Genomic DNA, 25,417 nt, shown 5'->3' with positions numbered 1-25,417 from the left:
TACACCAGTATGAACACACATTTTCATGTCACAGTCACAGAGCAGACAGCAAGACCTGAGCTCTGGGTGCTTTTATACACATTGATGTATTTTATACAGATTATGGAGATTTATGGACTTGATACATATTTAGATACAAATTTATGCATGTTAGACATGTTATGGAGAAAAAAAAGCACTAAACAGCCACAGGTACTGTCTGCCACTGTCTGGTCTTGAGCATTGGCTCCAACTGTGGGGATTTTTTGGGGGGAGGCAGAGATGGGAACTCCTGGCAGAAGCCCTTGGGGAAGAAGGCAAACTCTTGTTCAACCTGGTGGGCTTGCTCTGTCTGCTGGATCCATTACAGGATCTGCAGGGTCCCTTGATAGATCCTCATTCAAGGAGTGTGACCATGCTCACAGGGGTCCGAGGATGAGGGAAGAGATGAGGATCTGACTCCATGTTTCAGAAGGCTTGATTTATTATTTTATTATATATATTATACTAAAACTATACTGAAAGAATAGAAGAAAAGATTTCATCAGAAGGCTAGCTAAGAATAGAAAAGAAGGAATGAATAACAAAGGCTTGTGTCTCAGACAGAGAGTCCGAGCCAGCTGGACTGTGATTGGCCATTAATTAGAAACAAGCACACGAGACCAATCACAGATGCACCTGTTGCATTCCACAGCAGCAGATAACCATTGTTTACATTTTGTTCCTGAGGCTTGTCAGCTTCTCAGGAGGAAAAATCCTAAGGAATGGATTTTTCATAAAAGATGTCTGTGACAAAGGAGCTTTTCCTTTTTTGTGTTATATGTGCATATGAATAAATAAGATTTCCTGTTAATCTAAACAATACTAGAGCATGAATGCTTGTGAGCAATGACCCAACAGCCAAAGGCGCTGAGGCATGGCCAAGCTGTGGCTAAGCAGTCTGAGGAACTGTGCAAGAGGAATTGTCCTCTTAGTGGATCCAGGTGATTCTCCATGAAACCACAGCGCCTGTTTATATCACCAAAGTCTGACAGGATGATGTTTTTATCCAGAAATTTGTGCTTCATCCAGAACAGAGGTTTCCACTGACCTGGCTGACAGCAGCTGCAGCAGGAGCCAGTGGGAGCTGTCCCTGCTGCAAGTGCACCCAGGGCACATCTGAATTAGATGGATCCTACATGAAAAATGCCAAAAAGAAATGTGGTTCCTTCAAACTGCTTGAAAGCCAACAGGTTGAAAGATCTCTCACTTTCAGTCATGTAAATAAGGAATAACTCCACCAAATGCAATAGACTGATATTTTTATAAAATCACTGAAAATGGAAATTCTGCCAAGATTTCTGGACTTTGTCATGTATGCATATTTTTAAAAAAAATTTTCTGAATGGAGACACTGAGATGAGCTCCACAGATGAATCTAAGCTGTATTTGTGCTACAGTGAGATTTGAGGATTTACTCTTGAAATCCTGAATAACTAAAATTCAGACAAAGATATATTCAGTAGATGTAAATATATATAATCCTAATGACCTTATAATTGAGTTATTGTTTACAGCAGCTGAGAACCAGACCCATAGTTTATTTTGCAAAATCATTATCTTGTGTACTGGATTAATGTACACACTAATAAAACTAATTAATCTCTTCAGGTATCACTGCAGGTTTTTTGTGGATAAGATATAATGTAATCAAAAACAAATCACCTCATAACTGTTGATAAGGCCCTTTAGAAACCTTAATCTTGTTACTCACAAATGCTTCTAATTGCAGTAAAACAATTATCTTGGTGAAAAGGAAATGGACATTGTCTCTGGTAGCTCCTGACAGCTGTTCTTGAAATAAAAACAAGAAGAAAACTAAACAAAGTTTTTCTTTTAGAAGGAGGAATTTAGTAAACATAATATTTACTACAGAAGTGAATGTTTATTGACAAATGGCACTTCTCTGCATATGTCTGTCATAACTATAAATTCAGATTTACAGGTAAGTGCATTAAGTTAATTAGTCGATTAAATCAATTAGTGTATTGCCCTGTTAATGCTATTTTTCTGTACTGTGTTATGCCTCTGACATACAACCTGTCATTCCCTTCCAGGTGAAAAACATGTTTTTACAATTGTCCTAGTCCAGGTATTTTACTTTATACAAACCGTTCTACTTCTCCACTTTATCTTGATTATTTCCATTTTACCATCTCAAGTATTCTTTACCTTGCTTCTCACCACAAACAGTGGCAGCAGTGGATACTTGGCAGTCAGAGAAGGGGCAGCCTCTGCATCACCACAGACACCTCTGCTGTCCCCCTGCCATGGGCAGCACCATCCCAAATTGCTCAGTCCCATCCAACCTGGCCTTGAACCCTTCCAGGGATGGAGCATCCGTAACTTTTCTGGGCAACCTGTGCCAGGCCATCATGTTGCTCACAGTAAAGGATTCCTTCCTAATATCCCTTCAAAACCTACTCGCTTCTCTCCTGAGCTGTTGGAAATAAGGAATTTCTTGTTTGCTTTTCAAGCCTCTTCACAGAATCACAGAATCACTGGGTTGGAAGAGACCTTCAAGGTCATCGAGTCCAACTCAGCCCCAACACCTCAACCAAACCATGGCACCCAGTGCCACATCCAGGCTTTGTTAAACACACCCAGGGATGGGGACTCCACCACCTCCCCAGGCAGCCATTCCAGAACTTTATCACCCTTTCTGTAAAAAAACTTTTTCCTAATATCCAACCTGTATTTCCCTTGGTGCAGCTTGAGGCTGTGTGCTCTGGTTCTGTCAGTGCTGCTGCAGACAGAGCCCAGCCCCAGCTGGGCACAGACACCTTTCAGGAGCTGCAGAGAGTGATGAGGGCACCCATGAGTCTCCTTTTCTCCAGGCTGAGCACCCCCAGCTCCCTCAGTGGTTCCTCACAGGGTTTGTGTTCCCAGCCCCTCTCCAGCCTTGTTGCCTCCTCTGGATGCCCTCAAACATCTCAACATCCTTCCCAAACCGAGGGGCCAGAGCTGGACACAGCACTCCAGGTGGGACCTCATCAGTGCTAAGTACAGGGAAAGGATGAGCTCCCTGTTCCTCCCTGCTCCTGCTGGCCACACCATTCCTGGTCCAAGCCAGGATGCCACTGGCCTTGGCCACCAGGGCACACTGCTGTCTCATGTTCAGTCACTGTCGCCAGCACCCCCAGCTCCCTTTGTGCCTGGGCACTGTCCAGCCACACCATCCCCAGCCTATGGCACTGCAGGGGTTATTGTAGCCAAAATGCAGAACTTGGCACTTGGACTTATTAAACTTCATCTTCTTAGATTCTGCCCATCCATCCAACCGTTCCAGGTCTCTCTGCAGAGGACATGGAGCCATTTGAGCAGCTTCAATCCCAGGAGCAGATGATTGGTGTGCATGCATTTTATGTGCAATTGTGGATAATTAAGCAGAATTAAATAATATAGATTAAGTTTTGTGGAGTTCTGCATTTAGTCTTGACCGAGCTGGAGAAAACTTCAATGACTCTTCTCCTGAAATGCATCTTTAGTCTCTTGGATACTTTCACGCATTTTCAAAACAGGAAATCCCTGTTGGACCTGCAGATTACGCCAAGTTAAAGCAGATCTATGATGGATGAGCAGGGAAGATACACCAGATATTCTGTACTCACATTGTCCATTAGGAACACTTCTGTAAGCTGCCTTTTTGGCAAATTGTCTTCTCATTGTAACCTACTTAAAATCCCTCTGTTCACAGTATTGGTTGATGTATCTGGAACTTAGTCCCAGTCACCCCCAGCCAACCCCACCTTGCTGGCCTCTCTCTCATAAATTTTCTGATGTTTTATACCCTCCAGGTTTTGCTGTTACTTTCCTTTAAGGATGCTTTTGGTGGCTGGGGAATCTACCTCTACCTTCTGTGTGTGTATACACAGAAAAAGGTTGTAAATATTTGCTTTCTAGCTAAAAGTAAAAATATAAAAGAAAAGAAAAATGTCAAGAGTAAAGCTTTAAAAGCAACATATTCATGTCAAGTCTTTCAAAGCTGACCTCAGGTACACAGAATGTCTGAAGATGTCATTGCTGGCTCTAAATCCTGCCCCTGAGGCACAACAACTGCAGTGACAGAACCCAGCACATACCTTCGCATGTCAGCAGGAAGTATTCCAGATTGTGGCTGAAGGATGCACTGAAATAAGTGCAGTTTTCAATCAGATCACAGGACAGACACCTCCTGTTGAAGTTCCCGTTTGTGCTTGCACTGAAAAAGTTAATACAATTCCATGAAGGTCACTGAGCAAATGTTATTTGAAAGCAACATTACTTGAACCTTTCTTTAGAACAAGAATATAAATCTAATGTGTCCAACATTAGCAAGAGACAAAGTATTTCCATTTGGTTGAGTTTAAATAGCAATGATGGATTTTTTTTTCCCCTCCTGCTTGAATAGAGAATATATAAATGGATACTGATGTCACTTTGCAAGGTCAGGTGGTTATGAAGGAAGGCACAGTTTTTAAAAGAAAATGATGGTTGCAATTTCACAAGAGGAAGTAATAATTTGGTGGATGAAGGCATGAAACAAAGGAACAACATTTCAGCACTTATTTATATTATAACAGACAATAAAGAGCTGGAATTGCTTTCTCTAAGTTTCTTATTGGTTTCACCACTGGTCTGATTTGCTAGCTGCAAAGGCCAAAGCCCTTTGTACAGGTTTAAATAAAAAACCCCTCTGCTCTTAAAACCCCCAAGCAGAAAGGAGAGGTTGTATTTAGGGATCTCTTGTTGAGGAAGGTAATGTGGGCTGTCCATTTGCTCACAAGTTTTCTGCTAAGAGTCCAATGAATATTGAAGAATTACAGATTACTAGCAAATATTAATAGATAGCATTTTGGAACTTCAAGAATAGTAACCAAGAGATCTTTCTAGTATTACTGCAAAGGAGAGGAGTGTTTTTTGCTACCCTTTCAAGAGATGAGGCTGAGCAACCTTTTTAGGATCACAGAGACTGAAATGAGTAATCATGGGCTCTTGTTTAGGCTCAGATTTTATCTCTGACTATAATCTTAATTAAATCTACTAAATCAAACACAAAAAAAGGAGGGGGGAAACTCTCCTAAACAGGTCTTCATCTGCTCTTTCTCTGTTGCCTGTGTGGGGAGATGAGGCTGATGAGGCACCAGGGTGAGATGGATGCTGACAAGGAAGAGTGGGGAGTGCTTTCACTCATGCCAGCAGCTCTTGAACTCTACCTAGACTCTGTTTTTAAAGTGAGGTTTTCTTCTAATTTCAAAAGAAATCAAGGGTTAATATAATTTTTAAAAATTTATTCAAGAAAATAAACACTCAAAAAACTGTGGAGTGCAGTCAACAGACATATAGGTCTTTAAAGGAAAAAAATATTCAACCACAGGTAATTCAATTTGCTCTACTTTCCTTCCCACTGAGGAACAAAAAGAAATGATGTCATGTGAGAGAAGGAAAATGTACTGACTGTCCCTTGTCCACTGATGCCTTCACCAGCTCTGCCCTTCATTGCAGATGTTGTGATGGCAGCAGGGTGACTGAGAGGAAAAACAGAAAAAAATGGAATAACGATTCCAAAATGTTTATTCAAAAGTTTGTGTTTCCTCCACTCTGTAATCTGCTTCCACAACATTTCACAATGGCAACACTACCAATAACTTGCTGTAAAACCAGCTTTTTACTCATCATATACTTAGGGACAATGCTAAAATCTTCTGGAATTTCAGAAAAACATTTGTAAACATAAAATACTGTTTATTCTTTTCAGTTTCATAAAGAGGTGAGCTACTATGAAATTTCTCAAAATCTCTTTTGAAAAGTATAAAGACTATAAAGTCTATACCGTTATTTTATATATCTCTGAATTCCTTCAAGTGCTAAGCAGTTCTATTGTGAACTATCTTTTTGTGATAGTCAATCTTGACACCAATTTAAAATTTGAATTGATATGAGAAAATTGCTAAATGTAAAACATTTCCAAGTGTCAAGCATTTTGATTGCTGTGGTTACACTGTTTCTTCCAGTGACAGACTGAAAGATCTTGCAATGCTATTAAAGAAAAAAACTTAAGAAATTGCTTCTACTGCAATTGCTTATGATTCGTGTAAAACTGAAGAAATGGGAAATTCTGTATATGAAGTTAGTAAAGCACAAACCTGTATAAATGTCTCCTTCTTGGTGAATCTTCTGTGCTGTGGAAATAGCTGGAACGGGAAAATAAAAGTGAATTGCACCTTTAGAAGGGTGTTTAGAAGTGTCTCACTCAACATCTTCACTCATACTGCCATTTTCATGATCTTGTAAAAGCAAGGGAAGTTTTAAACTGAACTAGGAAAGGATACAGAAGGTCACATCACTGAGAGGCTCAAGGAATATAATTGCACACTGCACTGCAATTAAGCATGGAAAACTTTGGGTCCTACACTCATAGTGTCAGTGGATCAAAAAGGGATCAAGTGATTAAGTGGAAGACATCCACCTTTTTACCTCAAGACTCATGGGTAAGAATTTCTTTTAAAGCTCTTTCTTCTCTCTCTAGAGGAAGGTTTTACTTCTCTGGCCGCATTTATTCTTTGCCCAGCCAATCAGGATTTGACGGGAAGCAGAGCCTGAAGCTGAAGAACATTTTGTTGTCCTTGTTTTGTGCTGAGACTGTGCTGAGCTCCTCTCTGGACAAACAACACAGGCTCTGCTGTGCAGTGGCAGCTTCTGGATGGAAAAGTGATGCTGCAGGAGGAGGCCAACCTCAGTCCCACCTGTGAAATCTGATTTAAACCCCCAAATGCATTTTGTGTGGATGATGCCAGAGCACAGGAGCAAATGTGGCATCCTTGGGGTGAACAATGCCAGGAAGGGTTTTCATCCCTGCTGATCTGCACTTGTCTAGGCACACATATGGATTCTACAAATTGTGTGTGGCATTTTCTGCTTGACTGGCCACTTAAAATGCCAATAAGATTTTGGTGCTAGTTTGCTACGTAGGCCACCCCTGGAAGCGTTCAAGGCCAGGTTTGAGGGGGAACCTGGTCCAGTGGAAAGTGTCCCTGCTCACAGCAGGGAGATGGAGCTGGATGCTCTTTCTCTCCCAGCCCAAACCATTCTGTGATTCTATATTTCTATGATTTTGTATTGTTCTGAAGTTATTGGTAATTGAGAGCATTCAAAATCTTGAGGAAGCGCTGTGCTCTTAATGATCACTCAAAGTTTATCGTATTCCACAGACTGTTTACTCCACTGTTCAGTGACCTTGAGTAACGGAGAGGTGAGAACTTGTATACACCCAAAAACTTTTCTGGAAAGGAATCTGTTATTTGATTCCAGAAGCTGCCTAAATATTTTCTTATGTAATTTCTAGAAGTGTATTTGAAAAAGGGAATGTTTACAGAACTTATTTTAAAAGTATAAAGAGCAAGTGTGAAAAAGGGTGGGTTTGTTTTCCTTGTTTTTCTTTTCTTTTCTTCCCCTAATTCCAACTACGTATTTTTTAATATTTTTTTTTATCACTGCATTGGTATTTTTGCAGGTCAACAAAAGATTCTTTCCAAAACTGACTTAAGTGTTTGACAGAAACAGGCTGCTTTCCTACAGATGGTAATATCAGAAGTTACAGAGGAGAAATTACTCCTCTGCAAAAATATATTTAACAGTCATAGAAAGAGAGGTTTGAAATGTACAAATTATTCAAAATAACACAAGTGTAGTATGTGAGAGGTTAAGGCAAAATGGAGACAGCATCTCCTGCTTTCTTATCCACAGCTCCTCATGCTCACAGGTTTCAGTGCATGCACAACACCTTTGTAACCAACCCAGAGCCCAGGGCTAAACAAAGGAAGTCTGATTTGTCAGGCCAAAATCTACTTACATTTTCTGCCTCTTTTCATCATATGCCAGTACCTTTGTCACATCCCAATCTCCAGATGTAATAGCCTGTAAGTCATCATTGCTACTGTTGGGCTGCCAAAAAGAAAAAAGAAGTAGATTTCTTTATTGTTAAAACTTCTGGAAAAGGGAGCTCTTCTGGCTCCATTGTCCATGAAAAATAAACCAAATATCTGCAATTTCCAACACTACACCTGCCATTTCTGTGAATCTGCAGGCATAGAAAGAAGAGAGAGTCTGAATCATCTTAACCATGACTCCAGTGAAGATAATGAGGTGAATTCAGCCCAGAGCAACTTCAAACCCCTTCCTCTAATGCAGGCGCTTCTGTTTAATCCTTAATGGCAGGGTGGAGATTCACTTATCTACAGCTAAGGTGGCATCACAAAAACCAAAACAATAATAATGTGTGGAAAAAGACAGTCCACTGACCTTTTTCTTTGGAAATTCACATTATCTTATGCCCAAATGAAGCATCATTGGGGTTTTTTTTTTATGCCCAAGACTTTTTACATCTGCACCACCCCATCTCATTGCTACAAGCACAGCCACTATTTTTTATTGCTGTCTGCCCCAGGTGAGACCCAGAGCAGCAGCAGGGATTTACCTGTGAGGATGACATGGCAATGTGGTAGAAATGGCCACGTCCTCCCTGGGGAATGGCCCGGACGAAGAAAAACTTCCGACCGTCCCTGGAAAAAACGGGCTCTTCGTTCTGTAAAAGCAGCAAAATTAGGGATGCGTTAGTGTTAATTGGTTGTATTTAGAATTGCTCAGCACTCCAACACCCTGTAAAATTAATTCACAGCAAAATAGAAAGTGCTCTTTGACAGCAAGCTGAGGCAAACAAAGAGCCCACTGAACACTGGAGGAAGTTTTGGGTTTTGCTTCTTGCTCCTGGGAAAGCAGACACCTTTCAGCTGGGGGAGGACAGGCAGCAAGGAGAGTTCCTTGGCTATGAAGTCAATTCCCATTTTCAAAGTCAAAATGCACATACACAGCTGGCTGCTTGGGGCACTTGGAGCCTTTAGAACTGCTGTGACAAACCCTGCTTACCCTGCTGGAAGAATCTCTGTGTTCTTCCAAGGGAAACACAACTGAACAGCATTAACTGCTGTCTTTTCCTACTGCCTTACAAATGCTTATCTCACTGAATTATTTATGAAGGAGAGGATGAAGGAGAGGATCTCCTGCAGAACTCTGACACAGAGCTCCCAGGTGAATGTGGTGATTGACTTTTATGGGGTGACTGGAACGTCCCCCCAGAGACAGAAGAGACTCAGCAGAAGCAAAATCAAACACCACAAGTGGCAAGCAAGCATCTCTTGGAAAGGAGCATTCTGTTTGTGAACAAGAGCCCTGAGGCACATGAGAAGTCTCCACTACATGAAGAGGTTGAGCAGCAGATTACCAGGGAAGGCAGAAAGATGGTCAATGTGGTGGGACACAGATGGTTGACGTGGTGGGACACAGGAGCACTGAACCAACAGGTCTGGCTACATGAAGCTAACTCCAAGCCTCAGCTAATTTGGAATGAATAATAAGCTGACCCTCTGCTGAAGGGTGATATCAGGATTTTCTGTGCCTGGAGGAGCCATTCCTTGGCTGGGCTTTGTTAACCCTTCTTTATCCAGGGCAATCCACAAGGAGATTGATGCCAGCCTCTTCTGGGTCCTCTGCAGTTCAGTGTTAATCAAAGCCCTTGACTTTCTTTGACTGTGTTCACAGGGGTCTCAGGTTGAGGGAAGAGATGAGGATCTGACTCCATGTTTCAGAAGGCTTGATTTATTATTTTATTATATATATTATAGTAAAACTATACTGAAAGAATAGAAGAAAAGATTTCATCAGAAGGCTAGCTAAGAATAGAAAAGAAGGAATGAATGACAAAGGCTTGTGTCTTGGACAGAGAGTCCAAGCCAGCTGGACTGTGATTGGCCATTAATTAGAAACAAGCACACGAGACCAATCCCAGATGCACCTGTTGCATTCCACAGCAGCAGATAATCATTGTTTACATTTTGTTCCTGAGGCTTGTCAGCTTCTCAGGAGGAAAAATCCCAAGGAAAGGATTTTTCATAAAAGATGTCTGTGACAACTTTCTGCTTGGCACATGCCAAGCACTGAACCACACTGAATCAGCAGGAACCTGATCCTACATGGAGACTTATGGCACAGCAAAGGAATAAACATTTTTATTTCCCATAAGCTAACACATTATTCTTACTCTATGTTCCTTTGCTCCTTTGTTCTTTACTGATTAATTCTTTTCTGCTGTTTATCAGATTTGTCAGTGCTCTATTAGGTGTTCAAACTGTTCTTTTTGCCTTTTATTTTCCCCTGCTTAGGTTTTCAGTGTATTTTAAAATGTGCCCATTTGCAGCTTGTTGCAGCTCAATGAAATAATGGTTTCATTTATTTCTGACTTTGTTCTGGAACCTGAAACATGAAACTCTATATTATTTCCAAATGTCTTTCATGACAGCAGAAACCTCACTGAATAATGACTGTGATAGCTCAGGCAAACCTTCTGCTGGACAGGTTTTCCTTTCCTGAGGTAGGTAGCAATGAGCTCACCCTCCATTTCTGTATCTGCGCCTCCTGCATTATGTATTCCAGCAATATGTCTCTGCCAGTGAGAGCAGGCATTGTGCTGATGAGTTTGAGTTCATTCAGAGCTGCAGGGGACAGAGGTTCATGGCACAGGTGACAGATGTGATGGGCTGATGATGCAGGACAGTCTGTTTGCATGTTCCATTGCTGGAAAGGCAACACATGAATGAGGCAGAACTTTGTGACAGAGATGATGATTTACCCAGGGGGTAAATGGAGAGACAGACTGAAATTCTCTTGGAACAGGATTTTATAATTTAGGGAACTACACTGGGCACATAATTAAAGTATTCTGCATGTGATATGAGCTGTCAGAACCTTTTGTCAACTATTGTTGACTGAATCCCACAATAATAGAACAGAACAGCCCTCCTTGAAAATAACAGACCAGTTTAGTGCTAGTAAAGACAATACTTTTACTATGCAGCAGATATGGGATATTTGGAAGTTTTTGCCACAGGAGGATTATAGACACAGCTGGAATCAGTGGGTGAAAAAGGGTATTGAACAAACTCATGTTTCATTAACACATTTTAAAGGATATGGGTATAGTCTCAAATGTCTGTAATCTTTTTGTTGTAGATGATAGTGAAATATGAGAAAGTTATGCCACCAGATACTTCAGCTTTATTGGAAAAGGGAAGGTCATGGGAGGCTGCTGGAGGGCTCAGAACCTCCTGGAGGGTTCAGTGCTGGAGCTCAGAGCTGCACAACTCAGCTCAGTGTACCTGCAAATGGTCAGGAGAAGAAAACAAGGAGTGCCTCAGGGGCTTATCCCGAGTTTGGCAGAATTGGGATGGGTGAGGGGACAATGCAGAATGCACTCTGAGCTCCTGTAGACCCTAGAGGGGGGCACAAAGTCCTGGTGTAAAGAATAACAATTAAAGAGAAAAGGTAGAGTGTATTCAGTTGTGTTTGGAGAGGGATCACTGAGAATGACTGGATCTGCAGCCACCTGAGGAAGACTCCTCTGTCAAAACAAGGGAAGACAAGGTGTGTGCAGGATGGTGGGGAGTGCACAGGTATCTCTGACCTTGAGGATTTGCATGATCAAACACACACCAGGACAAATGTTTGAAAGAGAATTACCCGATTTAGAGTGAGCTGGAATTTATGAAAGATAAGTGGGCACAGAAATACAGCTCCACCAAACCCACCCACACATTAACATGGGGCAAACAATCCTCAGATTTCAGCACCACACACTGCAGCTCCAAACTGGTTTGTCTGTGCCCAACACACTCCCAGCCCCTCTACAGGGCCTCACATGCTCTTGGACACATTTCCCCACAGAAATTAGTGATAAAGCAGATTCTTTGCATGTTGGTTTTATTACTGACTGAGAGTTATACTTCCATAAGAATTATGATTTTCTGGTTCATCCTCAGGTTTTTAAAAGGAAACAAACTAATCTGAATAACTGGATCCTTTCCAATTGATTCTCTGATGCATTTTCCCTTCCTCAGCAGTCTCCTGCCCTCTCTGTCTGATCCATCTTTGCCCAGATCCCAGAACTAACGATTTTACTGTGTTGTCAAATTATTCTTTCAATGAAATGCCCCAATACTTTCTGTGTCATAGGCCCATAGCTCTGATAAACAGATGGGTGTGACATGAATTCTTTTAATCCCTTGGTAAACACTTTGTTTAAATCCAACAGAGAAAGCACCCAATGTGCATTGACTCTGATGGGACAGTGCAGACATCTCCTCTTTAGGGCACAGGGGGAAGATCTCTTTCCATCTCCTGACACCCTCAGCCCCTGGGGCAATGCTGAGCTTCATCCTCATCCCTGTCCTCATCCTCTTCTGTGCCTGGGTGCACCACACCTTTGGCCATCTCTGAAGCAGCAAAATCAGGGTCAACAACTGGATAGGATCCCATGTCCCTGGGTACAGATCCCCTCCACTGGGTGAAATGGGAACTCTTCATTTAAGCACCAAAAAGATTCTTTGTAGCCAGGAGCTGCTTTTTTATCTCTGGTAGATGAATTTGAGTATTTGAGTTATGGAACTTTGGGTCCTATTTCTGCTGTATCCTTTGTCTTTAGGCCAAAATTAGGTCAGTTATGGGTTAATTTTATGGCAAAAGGGCTTTACAGAGTGAAAAAGTGTGCCCTGTTTGTAAGTTCCTCTGATCTCTGTTTTTATATTAAAAATCTCTTTTCAAACCTCATATTAACTACATGTAAGAATCATTACTAGGTTATAATGCAGGATTAAAACAAGGAAGTAGTAAAAGAAAAATGGTGCCAGGTTTTCATCACCTCCACCTTTTAAGAGAGTGAGTCTTTAGCTTCAGATTGAGGTCATCTAAAACAATGGGCAAACAGGACTGGAAAGAAAAATGAAACCCAAAGAAGCTGTTACCAGGGCAGGGCAGCCAGCCCATGCAGGCAGTTTTGAAGGTTATAGGTCTCTAAACAATTTTATGGTCTCCTGGTCCTGCCAATGTCAATGCCAAAGACTGCAGACTTTGGTGAAGTTGCAATTGCACCCTGGTTTCTAATTAAATATTTTTTTCAGGTCACATTCACAATTAAATGAATAAAACAATTAAAATGCCAGTAAAGTTTATCATCAGCAGGTGCTCAGAAATTGCCTGATTTCTCCCTTGCTGAATCATTGCCTGTACATGACCATCCCCAGAGAGATTGGAAAAAGGCTTCTTCACAGATATTGAACAAAATTGCTTATAGCTGTAGTGTTTCAAACAGATTGTGTATTTAAGCAAAAGCATGAGTGAAGTTCAGTGTGGCTCTTGTGATCAGAAGTGCACAAGCAAGTATATAAATAAAAGTTGCAGAGTCCCTGGTCAGTTTTAGTGAACGTGTGCCACCTCATCTGACAAAGAGTGACAGACAATTTCTAGCAATTCCTGTGTAAATATTCTTCATTATACTTTTAGTAGCTTATTTTATTTTTTAGCTGCACAAGGAGTGGCTGCATTATTTCTCCTTGCTTGCGTTGGAGAGAGGCTCTCCAAAGATTTTGGGTTTGCATACAATATATTCATGAACTTGAGCCCAGAAGGAAACAAGAGATTGTTAACCATGACCTTCTAAAACTTTTAAACGCCACTGAGTCACCAAACTACTAAACAACAAAATTCAAATTCATGGCTTGTATGCTTTATTTCAGAACTCCCAGGATTTCAGCCAGCTGAAAAAAGTCAACCCTGTCATCCTTGGAGATCACCTCATGTCCCTGTTGAGTGTTGTCTTGTCTCCTGCTCCCAGCTGACTGTTTGTCCCTGTGAAATTCCCAGGAAAAAGGTAAAATCTGTGCAAAAATCCTTTCAAACCAGGCATATGGAGAATTTTGAAGGAGTATTTTAAAGAACAAGGTAAGCAGTTGTATTCCTGGGTCCTGCTGATTTAGAATTGGGATAGTTCTCACAAGGAGGTTTTTGGGGTGGGCTGAGCCCTGCCCAGGGTCCCTTGGCTGTGTGACCCCAATGCCACCACCCTGGTGTCTCACATACAAACACTTTTATTAAAATGTCTCAACCAAGGAATCCTTATCCTGAGCCCAGCCACACTCCTGAGCTCCCTCAGCAGCTGCATGATGTGCAATTCATCATTCATCTCCTTCCTGAAGAGATTAGTGGACCCAAACTAGCATTTAACATTTTCACATCATCCTCATAGTCAGGCACACATGCCATGAAAATACCTTTCCAGTTATTTAGATTCATGTGTCATAGAATAAAAGGCAAATATAGGAAATACAATTATCCCAGTAATCATGTTCAGTCAAAACTAGAATTTTAAGTAATTTTGTTGTCAGAAATACTGGCAAAAGAGCTATATGATTCTTCAGACAGCCACAAAGGCTTTTGAAGGATGCTATCAAATGTCTCCAAAGTCCATAGAAAATGTTATTTTGGTTTAGCACTGAGATGTCTGACTCATTTGGCTGTAATGAACACCCTTCTCTAACATTAAACTAGAGTGTGCTCTCAAACTAAGTATATGCTTTTTGGAGATGTAGTAAAACAAAATGTATTTCCCTGGAGCAAGGCCATTAGAGACTGACAGATCATTTACTTCAGATATGAGGATAAAGCACTATCTTTTAATGCCTGTCCACGTGGTAGGTGACTAAATAACCACAGCAGTGTAAAAGCACAAGTTCTATTATGCTGTATTAGTAATACAAAACACAGATTCTACTATACTGCAGTAAATAGCAATGGAAGGATTATTTTACTGCTATTGCCTTCAAGCTTATAAAATAAATAATGCCATTTAAGGGCAGTGTTTTTTCATTTGTTTGGGAGTTTTTTTGTTTGGTTTTTTTTTGGATTTTTTTGCTTTTTTTTTTTTTGCTTTTTTGTTTGTTTGTTTGGGGTTTTTTTGTGGTTTTTTTGTTGTTTTTTTTTTTTTAATATACAATACATGGACAATTTAATTTCCCCTTGATTTGTCTTGTCTTTAAGCTTTTGTTTCCTACTCAAGCCAATACGATCCTTATGAATGTAAAGAATATTTCAGCACCATTTTTACTCTATATCAGCAAAAGATCATTTGAAATGCTTGGAGCACAAAATCTATTTCCCCATAAAATCAATTTTCATGTGGATCACACACAGCCCATTGCTGCAGGACAGCCACTGGAACAGAGGAGAGCATTGTTCTTGCTGTGAACTGATGAGGTGCCATTTCTACAGGGTCTCGGCTCCTCTGAGCAGGCTGTGACAAAAATTTGAAATGCTTTAAATCTGGACTTGGAAAAATATATTGAACAAGCTATTTTGTGACATGCTGCTCCCTGTCTGGTGTTCATACAAGGCTTGAAAAACCGTTTGGTGTTGTGGCTGAATCGAAATCACAGCTTCCCTCTCAAAAAAAGCTTCATTTAATCTGAGGTCCCTTCACAAACTGACTCCTGGGCAAGTGTTATATATGATATTTAGGTGACTCAACAGTCTATCTGCATGGTTTTGTCTCTGAATGGACAGAGATCCTCTCAATAAAATGACCAGAAAACAACCACAATAGTGTTTAAACTGTCATCATCAGTGTCAGCGCAGGGTATGAAGGGTTGTGTCTGAGGCTGATGAGTCAGAAACTGCCAGTTCTCATATATATATATATATATATATACACCTATACAGATACTCCCACCTACATCAGCTTTTCATCTCTTTTAAATACAACTAAATTGCAGACTAAGGACTATGAGACCTACCAGAGTGGATGGTACCTTTACTGAGAACTTGTTTGTTACTGAGAAGCTCTTTTCTGTTACACACATCATGCCATCTTCCAAGCAGCTCTCTCAAATCTGGAAATCAGCTTTTTCTCTTTGGGGAAAAACTCAGCGAAGAAATTGTCCTACCAATAACTTGACTACAAGGGGAAGATCACTCTCACCTGTCTGTGCAGCCAGGCATCACTCTCATCTTCATGTTTCTAAAAGACAAAAAGATCATTAATACCATACTTGTCATATATTATATTTTGCCTATCAATGCATGAAGCTGTTGGATTGGAGTTGAAAAGTTGGTCAGAAATACAGAGAAACTGTTTAAATATGTGATTCTGGAGTGGAATCCAGTGGCTGCTTTGCTTGACTTTCCTTCCTGATGGATAAACATTCACTAGCTCAAGAAAGCATTTTACACATATAGATAAAATACATAAATCCACAAGATGTATTATTCCCCAAAGAAATAAATCTTCTTAAGAAATAAATAAAGGCTGAAATGAAAGTTATTAAGAAAAAAACTTCTCACCATGCTCTATGCACAGAATTGCATGATCTTTTTCAAGGGATGGGTGTATTAGAACAATTTTATACAGTGGAAATACATGCCAGTTTAAATGGTGGAATCTGCTAATCGAATCTGCTGATCTTATATCAATACACCATTTGTATTAGTGCATTTATAGAAGGAATTAATTAACTACAATTAAGGTATGTGTAGATAAGCATGAGCTTGTTTTGATGCCATTAAATACATATAATGCAGCTTGAATGTTGCAAAGGTATTTAGGTTGCAAATTGTTGCTTGTGTGTGGGTAAAGGTAATCAAGACAGGTAATCACTCTCCCTTCAAACACAGAATGTTCTTGGATTACTGGGTGCTAAAAAAAATTAAAAATTGAACATTGTTTATGTTCTGTCTGCCTAAATTAATGTGTTCCAGCTGGCTTTTCACCATGAAAAATAAGTGAAATAGTTTCTCCCTGCATGGGTTTTGGACAATGATGGCAAGTGAGTGCTCTGCAAACCCCTCCTACCTTGGTGCAGACCCCTGTGGTGGCATCACAGAGCGTCAGGATGGACACGTTCTGGGCCCTGTTCAGCCAGTTCACTGCCACCTTGGTGCTGGTGGCCCATTTCACCATGGTGATATAGTAGTCCCTGCAAACACACACACACAGAAACCAGATCACAACGCTGCCATCCTGAACTGCCACATGGCAGAGCAGCTGCTGCAGGCAAACGGGCCAGGAGAGAGATGTGGTTTTAGAGAACATCATGTCCTGATGTATCCAGACTGCTTTATGTACGGATTTCAACCCCTAAAAATGACATTTTTAGGACTGAGCAGGTGTTTTATCTGCCACTTCTGGAAGTTATTTTCAAAGAAGAGACGAATACAGAGATAAAGAATCTTTCAAGCTATTCTGTCTTGCAAGAGGGATTGAACTGCCTGGAGCTACACATTTATGCACAGGTGGAAAAGAAATTGCAAACCATTTCCATTCTGAGCACACTAAAGTGAGCTGACTCAGACCCATCACTATCAATGGTTGGGTTCTTGATGCTTATGAAAAGCTGATGGCCTCTGAGCATGCTGGCTACACACCAAAGTGTGCAGGAGTGTTGCATTAAAAGAGAAATAGTAAGAAGGATAGAGTTCGGAGTGACACAGGGTTCCTGTAAAGCAGATGCAGCTGGTTGCCATAAAGACATCAGCAGAGATAGTTTGCATGAGCAAAACCGCCCTCCTACACTGCCTGCACCATCTTATTGCTGGACATTTTCAGGTTGTGAGGATACTTGGAGCAAACCATGGGTGTGGGCTGCACAGTCCTGTAATTGATACCTCCAGGAAAAGTCCCATTCAATAGTGAGGACTGCAGCCACCTGGGCTGGGCTGGAAATACAGGAATAAATTCACTGATGGTTGCTTTCTCAGAGCCAGGGCATGATGCTACAAATGTCCACCTCTGCAGCAATTCAGGGCTCCACCACTTCATTTGTAGGGCACAACTCTGGCTGAACTGCCAAAGCTGTGATGTTATAATATTCTGCTGGGCCATGTGGGCCAAGACATCCTTAAAGCATAATAAGACTTTTTACAGCATACAGTCTATAAAAAATTTATTAGTTCATTTGTTTGCTATAAAATATGTATAAGGAATTGTTGCTCTCGTTGGAAATAATTCTCTGTGTCACTGGAGAGCCCTTTGTCTTCTGGCAAGAGCTCCTGCATATACTGAAGAGAAAGGGCAAAAGCACAAAGGTCTGTTTGTCTAGAAAAATAACAAGCTGGAAATTGATTTTGTACTTTTCAGTAATATTTAGTGCCTGAAATTGGCTGCAGGGAAAATGAACAAAAAGCCTCAATGCTTGCATCCACTGCACAGGGGGAGAAGGATATGCCCAGGTGAGACAACAGCAGTCTGAAAATTTAGAGCCTGAAATAAAATTGTAATTTTACTCTTCATCAGCAACAGTGTAGGCCCTAAGGGGAAAAAAAACAACACAGCAAAATTAAACTGTATAGCTGTCTCTTCTTTCTCTCCAAAATGAACTGAGCAGATTCAGTCTCCCCAGAAAAAGAATGTGATTTTAGTACTTATTGTGGCTTAGAGCATTTCTTCTATAAATCCAGTTTAAAGTTTCAAGGACATATATTCATTTTTTACATCCCTCTCACTGTTTGAACACAGGAGCCACAGTTCTTTCTCAGGAACTTTTAATTTTTATTTTGGGTGAATCATGGTCTTCCCTACCACCCCAGAGAAGGGCATGGAGTCTCAATTCCCCTCTGAACTCTGTTCCAGTCATCAAGACCACAGATAACCCAGCCCACAGGTAACTGCAGATACCTGGATAGTCATTATTCCAGTTTTTGAGTAGTGAGGAGTCTTTCCTTTCATTTACTTCCCTACACATCTCTTCTATAGGACACCCAAGGTTTATGTTTCTCATTTAGCAGAGGAAAATGAGTCAAGAAAGTGTGATTCATCTCAGCTAATGTTCAACATCTGCTGCTCCTGCAGCTGCACTGGTGGAGCAGCCAGTGGAGAGAAATGGAAATCAGTGCAATTGCCAAGCCCTCTCTGCCTGACCTGTCCCACACTTTATGTGGAGCTGATTTAAAGGAGAACCTATTTCTTCCATAGAATAAAATCTATCCTTGACCACTGCATTTACAGACATCCACAGCAGAGCAAAAGGGAAGGGACACCCTGCTTGAGCCCTGCCAGGAGGGGTGAAGCCATTCTGGGTTTTGCAATGGATGTGCACATCCCAGTAAAGACATTTTTGGTTTGATTTGAATCATCTGAGACTGAGGTTATTGTGCAGCAGCCTTGTCCATGCCCCAGCTCTCCATGGCTGCTTCCTGGAAGCAGGAACCCCAAACAGGAGGTGTGACACTACAATGTGAATACCTGCAGTATGGCCAAAGTCACAAACAGCACAAAGAACAGACAGGGATTCATTACAGGCCAAGGGACAGGCAGCAGCCCAGCCCATGATCCCTGGGCACAGACACTGCCTCACATCCAGACTGGAATTGTCTGAGTTTTTCCATTATTTATTTGTTTCTGGCCCATGCAAGGGCCAGTGATGATTTCTGCACTTGATGGAGATGATATCATCCCTCAATTTGCCATCTGAGAGGCAAATATGAGAAATAAGCTGGGTGATGATCCAATTCTGACCATCTGCAGATGAAACTCTTGAGGTCCAGTGTCCAGTGGTTTCCACCAAAATAAAAAATGCCTGTCAGGCATTAAATGTTATAGTACTACTTTTCACCTTTCAATTTCAGCCCCTTCCCTTCACTGTCTTTTTTTCACAGAAGAGCATGGCATTGGAGAAAACTTGACAAAAATGTTCAGAATGGAAGATATTTAAGAAGGACAAGTGATCAATACTGTACATTTGACCCACAAATATGTTTTCCCATCATCAGCTTTGCTTTGGTTTTTTTCTTGTTTTTTTTTTTCCATTTAATTTAATTTAATTTAATTTAGTTTAATTTTATTTTATTTTATTTTATTTTATTTTTTGGTTTTAACTGAAAAATATCCAATTTCTGTGGAAAATTTCTGGCTTCTTTCAATTTTGAAAGAAAAAAAGGCCATGGCATATCTCCACTTTATTCTCAGCTGTATTAATTGTACTAAATCACTTTGCTCCAGATAAAAAGAACACGAAATCCCACTCTGTCCATATATCATCTGCACTGAGCACACTGAAATGCTTAGATAGGATGTGTCTGCTGGAAGATCCTTATCACCAGCTTCCCCTGCTTTCTTGAGACTCCCTTCTGTAACTGAATGTGCAGTACATCCCTCTTGCCTATTTTAATAACATTTTATCACACTGATCTTCTCATTTCAGAAAACATATGCATAATGAAAATACACCCCTATTGCTCTGGCAGCACTACTTCCATCATCCCTAGAGATGGCAATTGCCATGGTTTTGATGAAATATACAGGCACTAATTAATTATGATGTATTTTGCATCATTTTGCAATATTGATTGCAGCTAAATAAATTATGGCCACCCGTAATCATATAGAACAAATTTATGAACAGCACTTGGATCCTGCAGTCAGAAGTTATTGCTGTAATTAAAACCTTTCCGAGTCTCTCTGTTTATAGAGAATGCTACCAAAAGAGAAATTATATTGTTCAGGAGCCATCATTCTGTTACTGTGATGGGGATACTGTGATCCTGAATTCCCACTTGCTGTAGAAAGGTGTGAAGTTGTATTTTTGAAATGCAAATACCTATTTGGTTTGGCACAGGTCATACATCTTCTTTTGCATAAATGTGTTTGAATCAATTCAGTTATTCAGTGTAAGTCTGTTATAATATGGTATTCTATAAAATACAGGTAAAAAGATGAGTACATAAAAAAAAAAAAGCAAATTTACACAAAATGAAACTTTCTGATAACAGCAGAGAAAGGTCCAGTGTTAAAAACTGAAAAATTATCTTGAAGAAACCCCAAAGGAACTGGGACTAGCATTGAAGGGTGAGAAAGCACCTACCTCATTCTCTGATCATCTGGGGGAGTCATTTCCAGGTCGTGAGTGGGTCCATTCAGACCAATCACGTGCAAAGAAATGGTTGGATTTTCCATTCCAGCCTGGAGTTTAGAAAAGAATAAATTACCATACGATATACAACACAGAATGGTTTTGATTTATTGCATCCCCGCGGATTATGAAAAGCATTCCCATTGAACAGGAGAAGGACTGGACTGCTGTGGCCTTTCACAGGGAGGCTGCAAATCCAGGGATGTGGCACAGAGGTGTGGAGAGGTTGGCAGGCACAAAAAAAGGGCAGTTTTACTCAGGACACTTCTAACCTTAGTATAAATCCCTACTTTTCATGACAACTAGAAATTTTGCTATTTCCTGCACCTTTTGACAAAAGATTGTCTAATGGGATGATGGTTGATATAGTGAAATACTGATTCATTTTGTACTGTAGGAAAGGGCATCTCCTGCTGAACCATTGATTTCCACAAAACCTGCATATTTGTGGGTTTCTCTCCTGTTAAATTTATGCTCCAATTTGAACCAGCATGTGAGGTCTTAGGCAACCAGTGCTTAAAGCAAGAAACCCAGAAGGAATGAGTGCAGCAGACCCCCCTGTGCTGCTTTAGAGCAGGAAATTACAGCAATACCAGCAGCAGTGAGTCTGTGCTGCTGGAGAGCTGTGCCAGTGCTGTGCACTCCCTGCAGGTCTGCAGTCAAGGGCAGATTGGCTCTTAAGTATTTTTCTGTCTTTCAGGCACAGCAAACCTCTAAAAGCAATGTCTCCTCTGACATTAGGCTGTCCTGGATATTCTAAGGATGCCCAAATATTACATTTTCCTTCTAAACAAAAGGGAATCTATGTAAATATAGAATATATGTATGTATGTGTCTATCTATCTATCTATCATCTATCTATCTATCTATCATCTATCTATCAATCTATATATCTATTATCTATATCTATCTATCTATCTATCTATCTATCTATCTATATCTATCTATCTATCTATATCTATCTATCTATTATCTATATCTATCTTTATCTGTTATCTATATATTAGTCATCTATATCTATCTATCTATATCTATCTGTTATCTATCTATTATCTATCTCTCTATTTCTCTATCTCTCTATCTCTCTATCATCTATCAATAAAAATATCTAAATATAGAAATGTATCTAAATATAGAAACATGTCTAAATATAGAAACATATCCAAACACAGAAATAAAGAAATTCCAAGCCCTCAGACACCAACAACTCCATCCTGGAGACAAACCCACAGATAACATCCAGCTTCCACCCGTTCCAGCGAGGAAGCACAATTGCTTTTGTGTGTGTAAAAAGCAAGGATTTTTAAATTTTATTTACATTGTATGTAGAGTTACTAATTCTCACAGAACTAGAAAAGGGCAATTTTACAAATGCAGCTAAAGAATGTGCTAAATGCACATTTGCTGAGGAACAGCTGATCTGTTTATTTTCATTGCTTATGAGCGTGCATTATTAGTCTCCTGTCTGAGCCTACTGGAAATAAATGATTATTTATTTCTGATAGAGCAGCAGGAATTATATTTTTATTTTCCCTTACCTTTGGATAACGGTAAGTTTTAACAGTAGGGTAAAGGATGCCTGTATATATTGGGATTTCCATGGTGGGGACTCTGGAGGCATTAATTGTTGCATATGCCAACCTGGTGCCATCAGGAGACCACCAATGAGCAATGTGAGTCTTCAAGATCTCCTCTAATTAAAAAAAAAAATGAGAGAGAGAACAGAAAAGAAAAGGCTATTAGAGGTAAATTACTAGTTAGCAATAAATGAAAGAGTGCAGATATGAAAATCCCAGTCTAATCACAGCACAGGGAGGATGCCACAGGAATATAAATCAAAAATACTCATCAAATTATGCCATATACACAAATGAGCACAATTGATAACAATTACTCTGTATTTATAGGTTATTAGGCTTAATTACCTTTGCTGAAGAAACATCAAATTATTCATATTAGTACACACACTCATGACAGCATAAAAGGCACTGCTGCTCCTGCCATGTGTCCTGCACATCATTAGGGTCACAACATCAGACCAGACACATATCAATCAATTTAAACAGTGTTTATACAAGTGCTTCAGCAACAATTTAAATATTCCTAAGTTCTGTTGCCAGTTGGGAATAAATAAATATAGAATTTTTCTGTAGCTTATGAAAGGCTGGAGTGTCAAAACAAGATACCAGGCCATAGAGTCTGTACCTTGGATACCATTGTGACTTTTATCCCTATTTCATTTTTTAAATCATTTTTGCAAGGCAATTTGCCATAAGGACCCAGGATTAGAGACTGACCCTTTATACCACTGAAATTTGGTTTTTTTGAGATTTCAGTAATACAATTACCAATGAAAAGGTGCTCAGAAAAATGCCAATGCAAACATGTCAGAGTTCAAGTATGTAAGGAGGAAACAATATTGCCATCATGTGAATTTATTTTTAATACTGGCAGAACCTAGTTCTTATTAAATTCAAATTCAAATTCAAATAGCTGCTAATTTCTAATACTTCTCATATAATTGAATGTCCTTCATTATAAAGATGAGTTCATCTTACAGATCTGCAGAAAACCTATAAAATTCACTCTTGGTCCAAAGTGTCTCCAGTTACTGACATTTGGAAGACATTAACTTGGCTTTTTAAACCTCCCATTTTGTGAAAGACAATAATGTAATACATTTTCATTAAGAGGCGTAATATCATGTGAGTCATTCCTATTTAAACCACCAGAAGGGCTCGCATATGCTGTACAGATTGATGGGCAGGAAGATGGGTCCCATTACTTTAATGTGAGAATAAAAATTAGAGAGGCTACAGAGTGTTTCTAAGCCTTCACCATGAAGTCCTGATGCACAGGTCCAAGCAGCCCCAATATCTGCTGCCATCACTGGTTATTGAGAAAGGGATGAGCATTTTCTGAGATCAGACCCACCAGGTTTGTACAGCACCCTCTGATGACCCCCCAGTCCAACCAGGACATCCCTCTGGTCTGAAGAGTAAAAACTCACCAGACACTGTTTAATTAAAAAAAAAAATAATTGTATGAACAATCCTTGGAGAAAAGACAATTATATCCATCACAGGGTAAATAAACACTTTGTTAATCAAGACTTGCATATGGCTTGGAATAAAACTCAAGGTAAGATCAGAAAGGGTGCAAGGGAAAACTCATCCTGGATGCATATGGTTTTCAGAAACAACAAATTAATCAATTCTTAATGGCAGCATGGAAGTGGGGCTTTCAATATATTTAGGAAGTTACAAATGTTTCATGGGAAAGCACATCTGGCAAATTTGCTTTGCTGCATTGTCCCACCTGTTATATGTACATTTAAAAGATTCTGCTTTTGACTTTTATATTGGTTGCCCATTAAAGAGATAATGAAGAGCATAAAGGAAAAGGAGTAAAGATGGATGGCACATGAATCATTGACATTTTAACATTAATTAGGAATGACTTTATTCAGCAAACATTTTCTCCAGGATCTCAGACTTAATGAAGCAGTTCTGCTGAAGGTCACATACTCAGAAAGGTTTTAGTGCAGGTTTTGTGGTCCTCTGTTAATGAGATTTAATTGAGTGAACCTTTGCCTTGAAACAAAGCCAGGACCTTGCTGCTATTAGAGAGATCAGTTAGTTTTAGCAAACCAGAGAACATTCTCGTGGACTACAGAATGGATTAGTACCAGAAAGTTCTTTCAGCTGAAAGAAAAAATGATTTGCCGACAATTTGCTCTTGTAGACAATTTATTCATTGTGTCTGCATTTAGCACGTGCTCTGAAAATCAGCTGCATTCAAAACTGCGGAGTTTTTCTAAAGTTAGTTCAGATCCTGCCCTGTGTGTGAAAAAACAGATTCTCCTTGTACACTAAAGCCCCCTAACAAATTTGGATCATAACCTCCTGACTAAGAGCATGAAGTGACAATTGATCAAAACTTTTGCCCTCTTCCCCAGAGCTTGCTGAGTGAATCATGGTGTCAGGATGCTGTGAGTGATCTGCTGAGATTCCTCACAGTCACGTCCTGCTGGCTTTGTGCTCTTTCTTTCTCCACAGTTTTGCCTGCCAGCCCATATAGGACATCCAAACGTGATAAATAACGAGAATAAAGTGTGTGGCTGCCTTAGCTGAACAAGGGCTGTTCAGACCTGCTGGCTGGCTTCAAGCACAGGGTTTGAGACAAGTTATTCCATCTCAGCACATTTAGTAATGAATCACTGTGAAACAGCTGGATGACTCTGCTCTTGAGTAGTGTCTCTTCAGTGGGGACATATATTAGCCAGGGATGTGTTTGTGCTCAGGGAATGTTACAGGATGGGTATTTTAATAATTTTTTCTAGTTGAGTGTGGCCCAATTGAATGATCATTTCAAAGCTGTGTGAAACAAAGAGTCTTCTAAATTACCAGACCCTCAGGAAGAGAATTTGAAGTCCTAGGTAAGAGTATATTCAGTGACAACTGGGTGTATATCCCTCTTGGAGACTTCAATGTCATTGGAGGAGAAAACCAGCTGGAGGAAATACCAGAGGTGTGATGAGAGGGATGCTCCCTTTTCAGGGTATGTGTTCCTGATTCCCTGGTTTCTGGGACTCTGGCTGGGCCCTCCCAAGGGGATCCCCTGTTGGGGGAGACCCT

At 40.2% G+C, this 25,417-nt stretch overlaps 1 protein-coding gene across 3 annotated transcripts in view; it reads right to left on the bottom strand.

Annotated features, from left to right (window-relative positions):
* Positions 1–25,417, bottom strand: part of DPP6 (dipeptidyl peptidase like 6) — a 515,287-nt gene that overhangs the window by 33,992 nt on the left and 455,878 nt on the right. For all 3 annotated transcript variants that reach the window (XM_054273203.1, XM_054273201.1, XM_054273202.1), the window contains exons 9-16: positions 22,319–22,473; positions 20,733–20,830; positions 16,727–16,850; positions 15,857–15,895; positions 8,474–8,581; positions 7,850–7,941; positions 6,144–6,191; positions 4,101–4,219 (exon numbers count right to left, since the gene is read on the bottom strand). In XM_054273203.1, the coding sequence (XP_054129178.1) occupies positions 4,101–4,219; positions 6,144–6,191; positions 7,850–7,941; positions 8,474–8,581; positions 15,857–15,895; positions 16,727–16,850; positions 20,733–20,830; positions 22,319–22,473 (783 nt within the window). The remainder of the gene's footprint in view (positions 1–4,100; positions 4,220–6,143; positions 6,192–7,849; positions 7,942–8,473; positions 8,582–15,856; positions 15,896–16,726; positions 16,851–20,732; positions 20,831–22,318; positions 22,474–25,417) is intronic.

The sequence above is a fragment of the Melozone crissalis genome, unplaced genomic scaffold (genome assembly GCF_028551555.1).
Source record: "Melozone crissalis strain CALT ecotype California unplaced genomic scaffold, PUWL_Pcris_2 ptg000016l_1, whole genome shotgun sequence".
In the NCBI taxonomy this organism is placed as follows: Eukaryota; Metazoa; Chordata; class Aves; order Passeriformes; family Passerellidae; genus Melozone; species Melozone crissalis.
The sequence above is the reverse complement of the archived record's forward strand: the minus strand, read 5'-3'. Positions and strand labels throughout refer to the sequence as shown.